At 39.6% G+C, this 17,568-nt stretch overlaps 1 protein-coding gene across 8 annotated transcripts in view; it reads left to right on the top strand.

Annotated features, from left to right (window-relative positions):
• Positions 1–16,641, top strand: part of scaf11 (SR-related CTD-associated factor 11) — a 16,883-nt gene extending 242 nt beyond the window's left edge. Inside the window, exons 1-15 of one of the 8 annotated variants that reach the window (XM_079623653.1) lie at positions 1–6; positions 363–423; positions 596–726; positions 1,945–2,022; positions 2,111–2,190; positions 2,682–2,752; positions 4,456–4,490; positions 4,578–4,678; positions 6,261–6,377; positions 6,687–6,760; positions 7,762–10,137; positions 10,978–11,294; positions 14,132–14,302; positions 15,276–15,395; positions 15,804–16,641. The exon at positions 1–6 is cut by the window's left edge and continues 242 nt beyond it. In XM_079623653.1, coding sequence (XP_079479779.1) covers positions 402–423; positions 596–726; positions 1,945–2,022; positions 2,111–2,190; positions 2,682–2,752; positions 4,456–4,490; positions 4,578–4,678; positions 6,261–6,377; positions 6,687–6,760; positions 7,762–10,137; positions 10,978–11,294; positions 14,132–14,302; positions 15,276–15,395; positions 15,804–15,908 — 3,798 coding nt within the window. In that variant the 5' untranslated portion in view covers positions 1–6; positions 363–401 and the 3' untranslated portion in view covers positions 15,909–16,641. Of the gene's footprint in view, positions 7–362; positions 424–595; positions 727–1,944; positions 2,023–2,110; positions 2,191–2,681; positions 2,753–4,455; positions 4,491–4,577; positions 4,679–6,260; positions 6,378–6,686; positions 6,761–7,761; positions 10,138–10,977; positions 11,295–14,131; positions 14,303–15,272; positions 15,396–15,803 lie in introns of all 8 variants that reach the window. The other 7 variants (XM_079623652.1, XM_079623654.1, XM_079623655.1 and 4 more) reach the window with 7 other exon arrangements.
• The last annotated feature ends 927 nt before the right edge of the window (positions 16,642–17,568 follow it).

Genomic DNA, 17,568 nt, shown 5'->3' on the forward strand with positions numbered 1-17,568 from the left:
GCGGAGGTGAGTGCGCGCTAATGACAGCAGATGCTAACACAGCTAGCCGCGTCACACTGATAAACAAGAGTCTGAACTTATAAACAGGACTTGTAAACATCCCTGTGTGTGTCTAGGTGTATTATTGTTACGAATTATTAGTATTAGACGGATTTAAATGAGCATAAAACGCTCTAAAGGCCTCTGTTATCGCTAAAGACGGCTAATGAAGTACTCAAACTTCAGCTGTGCTGAGACAGAGCGAGAGAGAGTAAATAAACAGAGCAAATAAAGACACAGTGACAGAGTTACGCGTCGTTATATTGATTTTAATGTATGTGAATTGTATTTTATTATGTTTCTTCTTTAATGTGGTGGTACAGTAAATCAGGGCTCAGAGCTGCTGTGACCCGGAGCCAAAGATGCAAGAGGGGCCAGGAAAGGGTGAGTGTGTCTTTATGCTCATCGACTTAACACACACACACACACTAAAGTGAACAAGGCTCATAGGACTGAGTAATTGAATTTGACTGTTATGCATTGCATGTTTTAATGCATAATTATGTGGTTACATTTTGTTGAAGCTTTTTAATAAAAGTTATTGTGTGATTTTCAGAGGGCAGTTTGGAGGATGAGGAGGATCAGCGGTGCCCGATCTGTCTGAACCGTCCCAGACGTGCGGATCGAGCCGTACCCGACTGTTGCAGACACGTCTACTGTTCAGCCTGCATCCTCCGCTGGGCTCAGGTCAGCTGACAGACTCAAAACACTTCATCTATCTATCTATCTATCTATCTATCTATCTATCTATCTATCTATCTATCTATCTATCTATCTATCTATCTATCCAGGTGAAACTCGAAACATTAGAATATCGTGCAAAAGTTCATTTATTTCAGTAATTCAACCTAAAAGGTGAAACTAATATATTATATAGACTCATTACATGCAAAGTGAGATATTTCAAGCCTTTATTTGTTATAATTTTGATGATTATGGATTATGAAATACAGATTATGAAAACCCCAAATTCAAAATTATAATATTGTGAAAAGGTTTTCATAAGCTGTAAGCCATAATCATCAAAATTATAACAAATAAAGGCTTGAAATATCTCACTTTGCATGTAATGAGTCTATATAATATATTAGTTTCACCTTTTAAGTTGAATTACTGAAATAAATGAACTTTTGCACAGTATAAGTACAGATTCACTTGTATAATCATACACATACACACTACTGGTCAAAAGTTTGGATTTTTATAATGTTTACTCAGCAAGGCTGCGTTTATTTGATCATAAATGCGGTAAAAACAGTGAAATATTATTTCAATTTAAAATAGCTGTTTTTTGTGTGAATATTGTATATATAGAAAATTCAATATACAATATATTGTATATTTTATATTGTAAAATGTAATTTATTCCTGTGATCAAAGTGGAATTTTACTTTGATCAAAATTACTCCAGTGTCACGTTCCTTCAGATATCATTCTCATAATGATGATTTGATACTCAAGAAACGACATAAATATTTGTATTAAATATAAAGACAGGACAGTTTCAAATAAATGCTGTTCTTTTGAACTTTGTTCATCTAAGAATCCCTAAAATGAATCGCAACAATTTTATTTATACTCTGAAAAATTATTTCAAGAAATAGTTATCATTTTCTTCTCCTCGTTATAGTACTGTACTGTTAGATGCTTTAATTATTTTTGTATTTATTTATTCACTCGTCTATTTATTTACATCAAATACATTTTTAGTATTTTATTTAATTTCCTGTTTTGAATTACATGTGATCCAGTAAATGCAGCCTTGGTGAGCATAAGCGACTTCCTTACAGAAATCCAAACTTTTTGACCAGTAGTGTATGTGTGTGTTTATATATAATCTGCATACTACCCGAGGGATATACCCTGCACCCTGTAATGTGTGATGTTGTGTGTGTCGGGCCACAGATGGTTCAGTCCTGCCCGGTGGACCGCAGACCCTTCAGCGCGATCTTCCTGCAGGGCTCCTCGCAGCAGTGCATCAAGGTCAGACGTCCTCCTGATGTCCCGTACGTCCCTGTAAGAGCCTCTGATTCCTGATCAAACTCAGCCGAGCTTCTCCTCTGTGTTTCAGATTCCTGTGAAGGCGCTGAGACTGCCGGAGCTGAACACGTGTGGCAGTCCGGACGGTCCACGGATGCGTCGTGTCTGTGTGTAAGTGCTGCGTTTGCTGTTCATCTGATCATTTGTGACCATGGACCACAAAACCAGTCACAAGGGTCAATTTTGTGAAATTGAGATGTATACATCACATGAAAGCTGAATAAATAAGCTTTCCATTGATGTGTGGTTTGTTAGGATAGGACAATATTTGGTCGAGACACAACTATTGAAAATCTGGAATCTGAGGATGCAAAAAAATCTAAATATTGAGAAAATCTCCTTTAAAGTTGAGCATTTATGTTCACGATTGTGCTGCATTCACTCACAAAAATACATGTTTTATATATTTACGGGAGGACATTTACTGAATATCTTCATGGAACATGATCTTAATATCCTCATGATTTTTGGTATAAAAGAAAAATTTATAATTTTGACCCATACAATATATAGTTGGCTATTGCCACAGATATACGAGACTCGACTCCAGACTGGGTTTGTGATCCAGGGTCACATTTAATAGTTAACTGTGTTGTTAACAGGGCAGAGACAGGAACTCTGGAGAGAACGCAAGATAAAAGAGCAAATGCCAAACAGAAATGCCACAGAAAAGGTATGTGCTTAAATATTGATTCTTGTCTTGTCCATCAGTTGCTTATGTTGATATTTCAATATGAAAGGTTATTCCAAGTTCTGCTACAATATATACAATTTTTATTTCTATAGCACATTTAAAACAACTGCCATTGATCAAAGTGCTTTCCAGCTTAATCAATACAACACATTTCTGTTGATTGAACCGAAACTACATTGGATTGGTTATAGAATGCATTATTGTGAATTAACATGAACATAAATTAACATTAATGTAGATTTTAACGTGAAAATTGGTATGTAATGTGTTGGAATTTTTTATTTTGATTGTACAGCACAATACATTTACCCATATATTTCCATCGTAAATGTTTTCACTTATTGTTTCACGAACTATGAGACGTGTTGATCTTGCCAAATATGCTGTCGGGAGAAGTTGCATAAACCAGAATATTGCCTGTAGAAACGACTCGCATTAGATTATGTTTGAGGGAGAGCTGCATGATTAATCACTAAAAAATGTAATAAATCAACCTTTGAATGTAACTTGATGCTTTAAATAAAGATTGTATCATTACATTGTTACTCCAGTAGGTGGCGACGAGTGACTGTTAAAATGTATTTGTCATTGAATCATTCGTTCAAAAACGCTGATTCATCCAGTAATGAAACAAGTGGAGTCATTGAATCATTCACTCAAACAAAAGATTAATCCAAATGAATGAAATTGACATGTTGTCGGAACATCTAGTAAATTACACATTATTTTGTTTAACTGTTTATTCAGAATCGTGATCTCTATTTTAAACTTGATTCTCAATTTATCCAGAATCGTGCAGCTCTGGTTTGAGGTGTGAGAGCTTTTTAACACAGATTTATTTAATAGTTGATCTCTATTAGGGCTGTCACTTTTGTGAAAAAATCCTGTTCGATTTTTGAGACATAAGTGTTCATTGAATCGATTGTAATATCGATTTTCCATGTCTAAAGACGTTTCCATTTTCCAACCAAATATAGGCAAATCCACGGACAACTAACAGGCATTAGGACGAGCGTAAAGAGGGCGCTTGAGATGCGCACAAGTCAGCAATATTTCTGATGATTTATTGGCGTGAAGTTTCGTGCACAATGACAAACATTCAGGGATTGAAATTAACACCCGCCAATCCGCCAAATGCGGGTAAAAATGAACTTTGGTGGGTAACGCTGTCAAATCACGAGCGTGTTTCAATGTTTACTCACTTTGCTGGGGAAGTTCGTGTAGCCAAATCTGCGCGGATTTAGCGCAAATATGCAACTCGTGAGTCATCATGATATATTAAATACAGCGTATTGCGCAGAATCTGCGCATTTCTGGCTTACTTGAACACACACGTCACTAAGCAACAAACAACGGTGCGCTTGCTCACTTGCATTGAAGTAATAGCGAATATTAAAAAGCATTTGGTTAACAGAAAAGACATTGTTATTTTCCAACATCCTACATGTTCTGTGTATTGTATTGATCTGTCCACCTAAAACTACTTTTTTGGTAAAAAAAAAAAAAAGGCCTTTAAAATCGATTCCCTATTTTCCTTTTCGAATCTTGGGTTGGTTGGTCCGATCGATTGTGCAATCAATTTTCGAACGTAAAGTGACAGCCCTAATCTCTATATAACAGAACTGATTAACGTTTAGCGAATTAAGAGCTTTCCGAAATAAATGTCTTCTGTTCCCCGGCAGGTGACTCGGATGCGTCTGTGGATAACAACAGAAAGGTTAGTATTGCACTGTTGTATTCCTCCTTTTTTTGCACCATGCATATGAATGACGGGAAATGTGTTAATCAGTGTTTATGTGTGCAGGTGAGAGGAGACTCATGCCACTCTCTTCTGCTCACTCAGCATTTTCACTCATCACTGCCAAGCCAACAGGGAGCGGCGCTCGGCACGCTGACGCAGATCATGTGAGTGAACATCATGTGTCTTCTGTTTCTTTGTTGACTGAACAGTGTCTCTTACCGATATTATGGACATATTATGCTTTTTCCATCTTCATCTTTCTTTAGTGTGTAATGTTGCTGTTTGAGCATGAAAAGCTCTGCAAAGTCCCTCCAGTGGGAGTTATTCTCTATATTATCGTGTTTCCATTACTCTTCAAATTGCGCAAATGGAAAATACGCCCAATGGTAACGCGTCAATTTCGCAAAAACTCCCATATATCGCAAAAAAAGTGTTTACGCTCGCATGAGGAAGTTTTTCAGGCAATTCGCAAAATAAATATTTCTCAAAACTGCAATGGAAACAGTTTTTGCGCATTTACAGGTCACCTGACGTAGATGGTGTGGTGTGTTTGGATAGAAGACGAGACTGAGTTATGAAATTCATAAAAGACCAAATAATTACAGGAATACTGGATTGTAAACCACAAAGAAATGCCACAATCAAGTCGCATCAGTCAAAAATGCGTCACGAAGAGGAAAAAAACATATAAGTCGCACTGGACTGTAAGTCGCATTTATTTAGAAATTTATTTCACAAAATCCAAGACCAAGAACAGACATTTAATCTGGAAAGGCAAGTTATTCAGCTCCACAACAGCACACAGAACAACAGGCTGAAGGTGTCCGTTGTGTTAGCGTAACACATTAACAGTTATTCAGCGACACAATAGCACACAGAGCGTATACCTGAGAGGCTGAATAGGCTAAACTAACATAAGCCAGCGAGTCCAACAAGTTACCGGTAAACAAGTTCACCAAGCCCCCGATCTCATTCCTCAACACTGAATCCATTGAGTTCTTCCTCGGTGTCGCTTCTGAACAACTCCGCTGTTTCAACTCCAACTCTTGGTTCGTCTCAGTCAGTATGAATACATTTTTTTTATATATAAGTCGCACCTGACTATAAGTCGCAGGACCAGCCAAACTATGAAAAAAAGTGTGACTTATAGTCTGGAAAATACGGTAACTGGCTTTCCTTAACATTAATGATTGGATAATATGCGTATGTATCTTTTAATTAATAATAATGGCTAGTGCGGTGGCTGGGATATACATAAACCTACCAACGTCTGCTGCTATGATTTAGAGGAAAACATTACGTTTTAGTCGCATAACATCGATTGCTGGAAACGTTTTTTGTTTTTTGTCGACATTTAGAAAAGTTTTGCGCAAATCTGTAATGGAAACGCGCCTAGTGTCACTGTTTCTGAACTTCCTGAAACACCTCCATTGTAGTCTTGAGTTTTTTTCTGGGAATGAACAATAGTCTTCATTTAAATAATTCATATGCAGAATAAAGGTCTTTTAATAAAGGAAACTGGTTGAGTTAGTTAGTAGTGTGTTGAAACTGCCGATTATGGTAAGGGGCGGGACATTTCCCGAACACGCTTATAGGAGAATATATATATATATATATATATATGGAGAATATGGGGAAAATAGTGAACATTCGAGGAGGAAAAACTGTTGTAGTAGAGCCTGAAAACATCAAGACTTTGTTAAAAGGTTAAAGTGTTTTGTTTATCATTTCTGTCTTGCGCTGTAGGGCAGGATCTGTTGAGGTTTGTGAGGAGGGCCCAGATGGCGTTCAGTGGAGGAGATTAGAGAGAAAACGCAGATGGCTTTCTGCTTCTGTACCTGTCCTCTCTACAGGTGTGCCCAGGTGAGAAGCATGTCTCAAACAGACAATCTGATAGATAGTGCTCTCAAAAATGGCAAGAACGACTGAAAACGCCAGTTCGAATGCACGCATGACGTTAACATGATCTCTTCCTGTGTTCACAAGTGTAGTTTGACTTTTTTCTGATTCAGCTTTTGGTTTGAAATTACATACAAGTACCAATTATAGTACTTCATTCTATGGGTGTAAATGAAAATCTGAAATTTTGTATTTGTACCATTTAGCTGCTATTTGCTTTTCGTGTGCATGTCTCTTATATTGGGTTATGAACATTGGTTTATTGACTTTTAGGGTGTTACTCGACTCACATCTGCTCCTGTCAGCGGTCTCCTCCTCTCTGAATCTGCTGCTTTCTGAACACACAGGTGAGGTCACAACAAACAGAGTTGTTTGTTAAAAGACGTGTGTAATAATCCGGTTATTATTTTGTTATTATTATCAATTTGACTTACCACTTAGTTGATTTAATTTGCGTTAATTTGCTATTTCGTTGTTATCAAGTTTCAACTTATTTAGTTGTTATTTCAGTTTTAGTGTGTTAGGGCTGCCAAAGTTAATGTGCTGAATAGTGTTCTTTAAAAATGATTAACGCTCTTAAATTTATCAAGCTTCCATAATTATAGTAGTAAAAGTTGTATTATATATTAGGGGTGTAACTATATATCGTGTCACAATATATCGCAATACAAAAATCCAACAATATGTATCGTGGATAGTGACATTATGTATTGTGTATAGTTAACCCAAAAAATAATAATTCTGTGTGAGGAAAAAATTCAAGTTGTCAGAGTTTTAGTGTCGGTACTACATTAAACTACTATAATGTTCAATATAATGTAAAATAATGCAATAGGGGAATATTTGTGGGTCCTGATAATGCCAAATGTCTTGATACCAGTAAAAAGTGGCCTACATTATTTTTTAAATATCTAGTCAGTGACAGAGTGCAAGCATATTCGTGGATAGGGACGATACATATCACGATACTGAACTCACGTTACAATATTATCGCGATACTCCAAGACATATGGTAAAAGGTTAACAAAAAATTAACTGTTGATTAAAATGCTAAATTTGATATTAGATTCTGGGTGTAAATGAATAGATTTGGACTTGGTGCTTGTAACCCAATGCACAGGACAATAGTGACACCAGAATAAAAATATTTATGATTTTGAATCGTGATATGTATCGAATCGTGACATGAGGGTATCATTACACCCCTAATATATAATTATTATTATTATATCAAAATGTGAACTCAAATGAATTTGTGGCCGGGTTTATTTTCATTTTTCTTCCCTCAGTTATTTCTTAGTTTTTATTTTCATTAGAGTTAACACTTATTTTGTCTCCTGTTTCTTAGTTCCTCATGGCATAGTTTGTGCCGTCACCTGTCCCAAAGGTGAGGAGAGAAAGGGAACCAGGGGTTCTGGGTCAAAGACCTCTGTGAAGCCAGAAACTACTGCGACCAGACGTTCCTCTCGTCACAATCGCACTGAGGCAGAGGATTCCTCATCTGCGCAGTCGCAACCAACAGATTCGGACAAAACCTCTTCTACACCACAAACCATAAACGATACTCCTGCTTCTACGAGCAGAGGACAGCAGGGGAACAATCCGAGGTCTGGAGCGAAGAGGAAAGGACGTCCAAAAAAGAAGATTGTGGAGAGACATGAAGATGAGGAGGTTGGGAATCATGAGGAAGATGGAGTCAATGAGGAAGCAGAATCTGAGGAACCAAAAACAGAGCAGAAAGCAAGTCCTGATCAGATTGACAGCGACCAAGACCCAGTGGATACGGAGGAGAAGATGGAGGTGGAGAATGAGACGAGTCCTACTGAGGCCGATAACCAGGATGAGGAAACGGTAAAAGTAGAAGAAATGGCAGCTGAGAGTATGATTGAAGATGAAGACAATCAGATACTTTCACGAGATGATAGCGAGAAAGAAGTGGAGACAGATGATTCAGACCAAGTTGAATTGGAGAACGTTCCACCAATAGTGGAGGACGATTCCCAATCTCGTTCCTCTGCTGAACTGGAAGAGTCTCACTCTGATTCCCAGGACGTTGAATCACCTCTGCAAGTGGAGTCAACAGCTGAACCATCTACAGTAACTTCTGACCAGGTGGTGGATGTGAAACCGGAGCTTGATGCTGAGGAAGACCATTCCGACAAACAGGAATCGAGTTGCTCTCCACCTCTCCAAGATATTGCGGATCTGAATTCGGAGCCGGATACCACAGAAGACAATTCTGACAAGCAGGAATCAAGTAGCTTTTCAGCTCTCCAAGAGATTGCGGATCAAAAACCGGAGCCGGATACCACAGAAGACAATTCTGACAAACAGGATTCAAGTTGCTCTACATCTCTCCAAGATATTGTGGATCTGAATTCGGAGCTGGATACCACAGAAGACAATGCAGACAAGCAGGAATCGAGTAGCTTTCCAACTCTCCAAGAGATTGCGGAGCCAAAACCGGAGCCTGACACCACGGAAGATAATGCAGACAAGCAGGAATCCAGTATCTTCCAAGAGGATCAGAGCGCTGGACCGTCAGCACTGGGAGAGAAAGCTATTCCAGAAACTAAGGACACTAATGCAAGTCCTCAGGACAACACTGACCTCATTCCCATGGAGTGCGATTCTCCTGCATCCGAGAGTGAAGCTCATGCTGCTGAAGCTGAAGTAAATCCCACTGCGAACGTGGCTCAGATTGCCGATCAAAAGCCCAAGATTGACAGCTGTAAGGAAGCGAAAGGCGCGGATAAGAGGGACCGGGATGGACGATCCCGCAGGTCTCGCTTTCACTCGCCTACCACCACTTGGTCGCCTACCAAGGAGTCTAAGAGTGAAGGGTCACGCAGGTCAAGGTCTCGATCACGGGACCGTAGGCACAAGACCCGATCCACGTCTCGGAGCCGCGAGCAGCAAGAGGAAGAGCGGGAAGGCCGGCGGAACAAAAGCCGTAGCCGTAGTCGTAGCCGGGAGCGAAGTCACAGGCGACGTAGCCGTTCCAGGAACAGAAACCGACCCGGACGCCGGAGCCCGTCCCAGGAACGCTCGGATCACGGCGGACACTCTCCTCGCAAGAGGGAGTCTTGGGGATCGGATGGATGGCGGAGCACAGGTGGTGGTGGTGGACGAGGTTCACGCAATTCAAACTGGAGGAACAATGCGGAAAAACCTGGGAATTCATCAACAAGAGAGCATGTTTCTTCCGACAACGGCAACTTCAATGAGGCGTCGCCTGATCGGAGCCGAAGCGAGAACCCGGACTGGGTAAAAGACAGGGAGAAGCTCTGGCCGGATACTGATACTCGAGGGCGTGAGTCACGAAAGGATGATACTTTGTCCGATCCACCTTCCGATGCCTGGTGTCGGGGGGGCTGGAGCGTTGGACGCGGCGGGAGAGGAGGTTCAAACTGGTCGGCTAGCCAGCAGAGCGAGCCAGCAGATAATTGGAGGCAACGCACTTCTTTCTCAGGGACCGCAAATAACACGGATTCCTATAGCCGCTTCAACGAAAACAGAGGCGGAGGAAAGAGAAAAGAGTGTGATGGTGGCGACATGTCGATGGATCGGTCGGGGTGGTCGTCGGCGTCCAGCTGGGCCGTGCGCCGAACTCTTCCCGCCGATGTGCAGAACTACTACTCGCGCAGGGACCGAGGCGGCGGAAACAATACTTGGAACAGACAAGAGGAGGATCAAGGTGCACCAGGTGTCCCCAAACAAGCAGGTCTGTCTTTATAGAAATAATGGCCTGTTCTCACCGACACAAACCAATTTGATTTGTATGTGACGCCAATGCGTAAAAGAAACGGCTGATGGGCTGAATGGAAATGTACTTTCATTCTCTGATAATAGATGTAGGGCCCTATGAAATCATTTTATTTTTCTCAAATTAATTTTTTCCATTTGAATTTTTCTGGATTCTCAAGCCAACATCAAACTTTAGCTTCTAGTTTTTACTCATTCTTTTTTTTTTTCCATTTTGAATTATCTTTAGTAATCAGAAAGCATATCTAAGTTATTGAAATCATGAAACATCAAACAAATTATTATGGTTTAAGAAAAGTTACATTTTTAGGGCCCTATAAAATCTTTTTTTTTTTTTTTATCTGTGTTTTTTAAAGTTTTTTCCGCTTTAATTTTTAGATTCCCTTTTAATGGTTATTACATTTAAACCTTAGCAATCAAAAAGCATGTCTAATCAATTGAAATCATAAAACTTTAACGATTTAATTATTTGTTTAAAAAGAATGCTCTGTTCATGAGCGCTATTTAAAACAATTAGATTTTTGCATCAGTGTGAATGTCCTTAGTTTTATCCTTGAAGCATAAATATGCTGATTTTCAAAAGTGCATTGAGTGTTCATGTTGCACACATTTCTATTACACAGACCGTCAAGTTTAAAGGATTAGTTCACTTCAAAATGATAATTATGTCATCATTTATTCACCCTCGTTGTTTCAAACCTGTTCTGCTGAACACAAAAGAAGATATTTTGAAGAATGTCATAACCAGACAGTTGATTGACTTCATTATGTTTGGGTCACATCGTTTTCTATATTTCAGATCCCCCACAGAATGAGCCAAATGTACCCCTGCCAACCGAGGCTGTGCCAGCTCTACCCCCCACCCTGATGCCCCACCAGCTCGGTGTGATGGGGGTCCTGCGTTACCCCATGGGTCCTCTCCTGCCGAGACCTCCAGCTGTGGGTCTACAGCCTCCTCAGTTCAGTTTACCCCCTCCAGGTCCAGTACAGCTGCACCCCGGCCCGCTCCTCCAGGTCCCATCCATAGCCGCGCAGGGCCTGCCTCCGCCTCCTCCACCGCCTCCACCGGTGCAGGCCGGCTTCACCATAGTACCGCCTGAAAGCCACCCGTCTCAGGTGAGCACCAGGGTTATTAGCGTTAAAGCCGAGTTCACACTGCAGGATTTTAGGCCCGATTTTCACTCACCGACAGGTTTTGCGAAATTGGTGACAAATACCCGAAATCATAGTCACACACCGTGAATTATCAAAGACACGCGATCTGAGAGAATCGCCCGATGACTTGCCGACGCCCGTGAGATATTCGGCATGCTAAATATCTGGACCTGTCTGTGATTCAAAATCCTGTTGTGTGAAATGTGTTCTGACTGACAATGACATCGGCGATGACCTACGGCCAGGCACGATTAGCGCACGGGCCTACTGGGCACTTACCCAGGGCACTGGGCATGCAGGGGCCCCTGACAAATGTATATTATTTTCAAATAATTATTTATTTGGGCGGCAATGATTCGCACATTTTGATGATTCGGGTTTGGTTATAGGGTAAATATTTTCCCATTCAGAAAAGTTTTCTCTTTTTGCCCAGTCTGAGTTGTAGGTTGTAAATAGGTTTTTCCTTGACACTGGTGGCTTATCCGATTTTGTTCGTCTCTCCCCCCCATTTCACATAAAAGATGTAAATAGAAAGTTTTTAAAAAGCTAGCCTAGCAACTGAACTCGCGCTGTTTCATCCTGGATGTGTGTTGATGCGCGCGCGCGATCGACCGACCGACCGACAGCACAGGCAGTTGCTAGGCGATAAGTTGAGCTTCCAATCAAATAAAAGAAACGCCTGGCATTGGCCAATCCACTGTTTTACCCGTTTTTACCCGTTTACGGACACAGGATTGGATGTACACAACCATGAAGAAAACAAAGTAACAGTAGACGGAAACGGTTTAATTTTAAACCAGGAAATTCTATTTTAGAAGTACATTTTCACAAAAAAAGCTCAAAAAAGAGAACAATCCCTGGAAAACCGTGATGGGTGGCAACGCTACTCTTCCATTGGTGAGAACTGAAGCCGCCACTGTCTCGATATGGCGCTGACATCTTGTGACTTGAGTCTGCGCAGTAGCGATCTCGGGTCCAGACCTGTGCAGTCGTGAGCAGGAAGTAAAGCCCCGCCCTCACTCTCCCAGAATGCACTCGCCCTTTCAAGTGGCCTATGTCTGCTCTGTTCCTCCGTTCTCCAATTTTTATATCTGTCGATTGCAGTACGACACGAGGCTTGTTAAAATAAAGTAAATACAATCTCGTCAATACTCCGAAGATCCCGGAAAAAAGTTTGTTGGTGCTTCAGTGACTACTTCGCTCAGAGAACCTGTCAATCACAGCTGTCAATATTGACGTTACACCACCGTTTTTATAGCATCACGTAACTAAAAACAAACTTGTTTTAAAAACAGACACTTGAACTTACATCAGCGTGATAAAAACGACAGAAACCACCTTTGGAAAAAATATATTTGAAGTGTAATTTATTGTTTAGTTGAATAACACGGGGAGGCGGGGTTTATGAGCTATACTAGAACCAGCCACCGGGGGGCGATCGAGACGCTTTGCCTTCACTTTTCAGGACTCGTGCGGCACGCTTGACTCAAACACAGAGTGACCAGATGACTAATCAAATCACAGTAGGCGGGCTTTATGTTCTCAGAAGCGCGAGACGCTGCTTCACGCTTCAGTTATCGGTCATACACTGTGAGATAAGAGGCAAAACCGCTGTTTTAAGATAGAAGTTTTAAGCGACCGACAAAAATAATCAGTTTGCAAAGACTGTTTCAATCAAATCTCGATCAGCTTTGGGAAGGGCAGATATACAGGTCAAGATAAAGAGACTGAGAGAAGGAGATGAGAGGGGAAGAGCAGGTATTGTGCCCACACTGAATTCATACGATTTGGGCAACTCGTGAAATATGTACGATTTAGCAAAAATAAAAATGTGTGTAAGGGGGCCTTTGAGACATCCGTGCCCAGGGCACATCATCGCCATAATCCGTCCCTGCCTACAGCCAATGAGAGAGCAGGATACAGAGGAGCGGGATGTTCGGGGAGGAGTTATAGACCAGAATATCAGCATTTTAATATATATATATATATATATATATTAGGGCTGTCAAAAGATTATTTATATATATAAAAACACACACAATCATGTATATATTTAAGAAAAATTGGTTGATTTATATATAAAATATTTATATATAATATAAATTATATAAATGTATATACAGTATATAAATGCAAATAATTCTTAAATATATACATGAATGTGTGTGTATTTATACATAATAATTCTACACAGTATACACACATATATTATGCAAACACAAACTTTTATATTGGATGCGATTAATCACGATTAATCTTTTGACAGCCCTAATATATAGATATAAATATATATAGCACAAAAATTTGCTTGACCTTTGCAAAATCATTTATTTACCCCCAACTTTCTGTGCAGAACACACAATCCTCGTTCCCCTCGTCTCCCCAACCATTCCCTCCTCCTTAATCTTTTTATTTTTTCTTCTTTTCAGCACACAGACAATTTGGATCGCAATGATCTTGCAGGCTATAATTTTTAATAACAATCCAAGTCTCGCGCACGTGTGATCTTGCGTTATCACTTCTCGCTTGTGTTTGGTTGTGAAACGTAGTTTGCGGACCTGACAGAATTGCTGCGATTCTTCCTATTTTAAAGTAATGCAGTGAAAAGAACTGTGATCTGAAGAGTTTGAAAATCTCGGCATAAGTAAAACTAAAACCATTAAAATGATATTACTTTAAATAAAACAAATGCACGGATTGTGCTGGTAATATCAAATCAGGCAATATTGTGAATATCAAGATTTGAATGTTGTGTGCTGCTTTAGTTGATTTGGTTGTAACATTTCCATATTTTACAGCAGGTGATGCCCAGTTTTTCTATACAAGGCAAAGCTTCTTTCAAGCCCATGCCGACTAAAGTAGTTGCAGGGCCACTTCATCCTATGGGGACGGTCAGTGCGTCCCAGCCGTCCTCCACCACCCAACCGACTCACAGCAAAGCCCACGCCGACAGCTCAAAGAAAGAGAAGGCAAGAGTTCATGTGCAATATTCATGCTAATGAATCAACATGCACCAATGCTACATTTGCTAAATGTCATGATCATTTGTTAACCCCTTATATTGGGGTTTGCATTTGTGATGAGGCAGCGAGCTATAATGCACATACGTGATCTTTTGTGTTTCTTAGAGGTTGAGTTCAATTCTAAATCTGCCAAACTTCCAATACTACTTCTGAATAGGATGTCTACTTCATAAATTGTATGAAAATTGTAAAAATAATGGTTCAGACTCACTCAAACCACATATGGAAATGGAGGCGCCCTTATATGTGCAGTAATGTCCACTAGTGGAGAAGTGTGGTACTGCGGCCAAACTAAATCTCACTGAACGCTCATTTTTTTGGGGATATCAACCTAAAATTTGAAACACAACTTGTTCAGATTTTTGGCTTTGACTTTTTTTTAGATTCCACCAGGTTTTGAAAATATATATTTTATATAAAATATGAATAATACAATTTTTAACATTGTACATTTTCATAAACTCAAACTTCTATAACTTTTTTTCTGCTTAACTTTCTTAATTTATTTCACTTCTACAAAACTCTGGCAAATGTCTTCTTTAAAACAAGACCAATCTTACATCTATATTCCAAAGCATTCTTGAATTACAACCATTTAAGTTCGAAATGTGCATTTTCATGTCTATTAAAAAAAAAAAGGGGGGCGCTTAATGGGTTAACAACAAACAAGTCTTCATTACTCCAATGAGCTCATTGTATCTGCATTACTTTAGTACATTTAAATTAAAACTTTTTTGAGCTGAAATGCATAACTTAGACAGTTTCCTCTGATAACAGACTCTAAACTGTAATATAGACTCGTGCGTTTTCTGTAAAGCTGCTTTGAAATATGATGTGTATTGCACAAATAAGCTTGAATTGAATGAATGTCCGTATCCTGCGCTGCGCTTCCTAAAGTACATGTTCCCCTTTCAAGCAGAAATTGCAGATTCAAGAGCGGGCCGTCAATGAGGTGAAGGCAGCGATCAAGCCATATTACCAGAAGAACGAAATCAACAAGGAGGAATATAAAGAGATTGTACGCAAAGCTGTGGAAAAAGTAAGTTTAGATGTTATATAGGTCACACTAACTTAATATTATATATTATTGTTTACATTTTATATTATTTATTTGATTTATATTTTATTACGGTAATTTATTTTTATTATAGTAAAATATATCATATTTATTGGTTATGTTTGTTATATTATTTGATGATATTTATTTTTATTATGTATTTTTTTGTAATATACATTTTATTTTATTAATTTTATTATGATTTTTAAATTGTAGTCACATTCACTGATTCTCTCTGCCGCATTTCTCGCATCACAGTTGCACCTTTGCATATTGAGTTTGATTTTAGTGCATCTATTCCTTGAGTTCATGTTCATGTGCATTCAAATAATGAACTTTTGCACACGTGTCTTCAAACACACTCAGCAAATGTCTCGCTCTTCTTCTCAGGTGTGCCACAGCAAGAGCGGCGAGGTGAAAGCCGACAAAGTGGCCAACCTGGTGAAAGCGTACGTGGACAAATACAAGCGCACCCGCAAAAACAAATCGGAGTAGAGCCGAGGGTCTGCGGCGTCTCTGTTCTGCTGAATGCACAAGTGCAATTCCTCCACCGCGGTGTCACTGACTGGAGCCGTTCTTAACACATTTGCATACAAGAATGAAGATTTTTCTAGAGATGACATATTTTGTTTAATTTGGATTTGATATAGTGCAAATGCCCTTTATTGGATTGTATCTTATGGGTGTATGTGTGTGTGTGTGTGTGTGTGTGTGTGTGTGTGAGGCGGGAGAAGGTTACGGTCTGTAATGGTGTCGCTATTATTGCATTTTGCTTCTAAGTTTAAAGTAGCAAACAAAAAAAAATTAAGGCTAATGATTCAAGTGGTACGACTGGACCTCTCTCTCTCTCTCTCTCTCTCTCTCTCTCTCTCTCTCTCCCCCTCTCTCTCTCTCTCTCTCTCCCTCTCCCTCTCCCTCTCTCTCTCTCTCTCTCTCATTAGTCATCCTTTAGGCCTAAACTCCTTTTCTTTTAGCAGCATAGAAACAATCTGGAGTACATGTGCATTAGCTTTATTATTCCCAGCTGAATGTGTGTGTGTCTGAGTGTGTGTGTGTGTGTGTGATTCAGTCGTAATCTTACGTGGAAAGAACACGGGTAGTTTGTTGGTGAGCTGAGATGATTTTGTTGTCATATCCAGGTTTAAGTCCTGTACTTCTGTTCATGCAGTTCAATCACTGTGTCTGTTTACCCTCCCAGAAGCAATGAAATAAACCAGCTCTGAATCCCGTCCTGTGTCCGTTCTCTGAGCTCCTCAAACACTCACTAAACTCAATTACACATATAGACTCATTGTTTTTTTTTTAATCTTTAAATGTGATGTGGAGTTTTGCTACTAAAATGAATCAATTTTTTATTGCCTGTGTGTGAAGGGGTTGTAATCACATCACACAATAAAATGATCCACTTGGCGGGTAATGCTATTCTCCGGGTCGGATTTGCCGCGAAATCCAGTGCCGTGACTGAGACGTGCATGCGCGCTCCCGAGCCTCTCGCCTCGTATACTGACTTTGCACTCGACGACACTGCAACTTTATGACATGGAGTCTGCTAACACTAAGAAACGACCAGCACAACACAGACTCCAACACAAACTCCACATAATAATAATAATAACTCGCTTGTAAACGTATTGGTTGCAATCTGAAACATCACCGCTAGATGCCGCTAAAAACTCCACATAGCCCCTTTAAAATATATATTTTATATTATTTATTTTGATTATATTAGGTTCGTTTATTTATTTTTATTATGGTAATTATAGTCAAATCTATTTTTGTACTTTTTTTAAATGATCTATATTAATGTTTTTACATTTTTTTATATATATTTTACACAATACTCATAAAAGAGTAGGGATAAAGTATGCGGAGGACCTGTGAGATCTGAAGTGCACATATGATGATACTTGAGGCCACAGGAGAGGATTTGAAGCTGAAGGTCACATGATGACAACAGATAAAGTATTTCCGGATTACATCCACATTTTATACTACACAGAACATACTTTTATAGCGGTCGCAAACTACTTTCTCCAAACCATGACCTGCAATTTCAGATGCAGTCTAAACTTCAAATCAGGAGAAGCAAATCCTGCCATGCATATTAAATCTTCCTGTTATAGACACTGGTTATTCTAGATCCGAAAGAAACCCT

This window comes from Phoxinus phoxinus (assembly GCF_949152265.1).
Source record: "Phoxinus phoxinus genome assembly, chromosome: 9".
Classification (NCBI taxonomy): domain Eukaryota; kingdom Metazoa; phylum Chordata; class Actinopteri; order Cypriniformes; family Leuciscidae; genus Phoxinus; species Phoxinus phoxinus.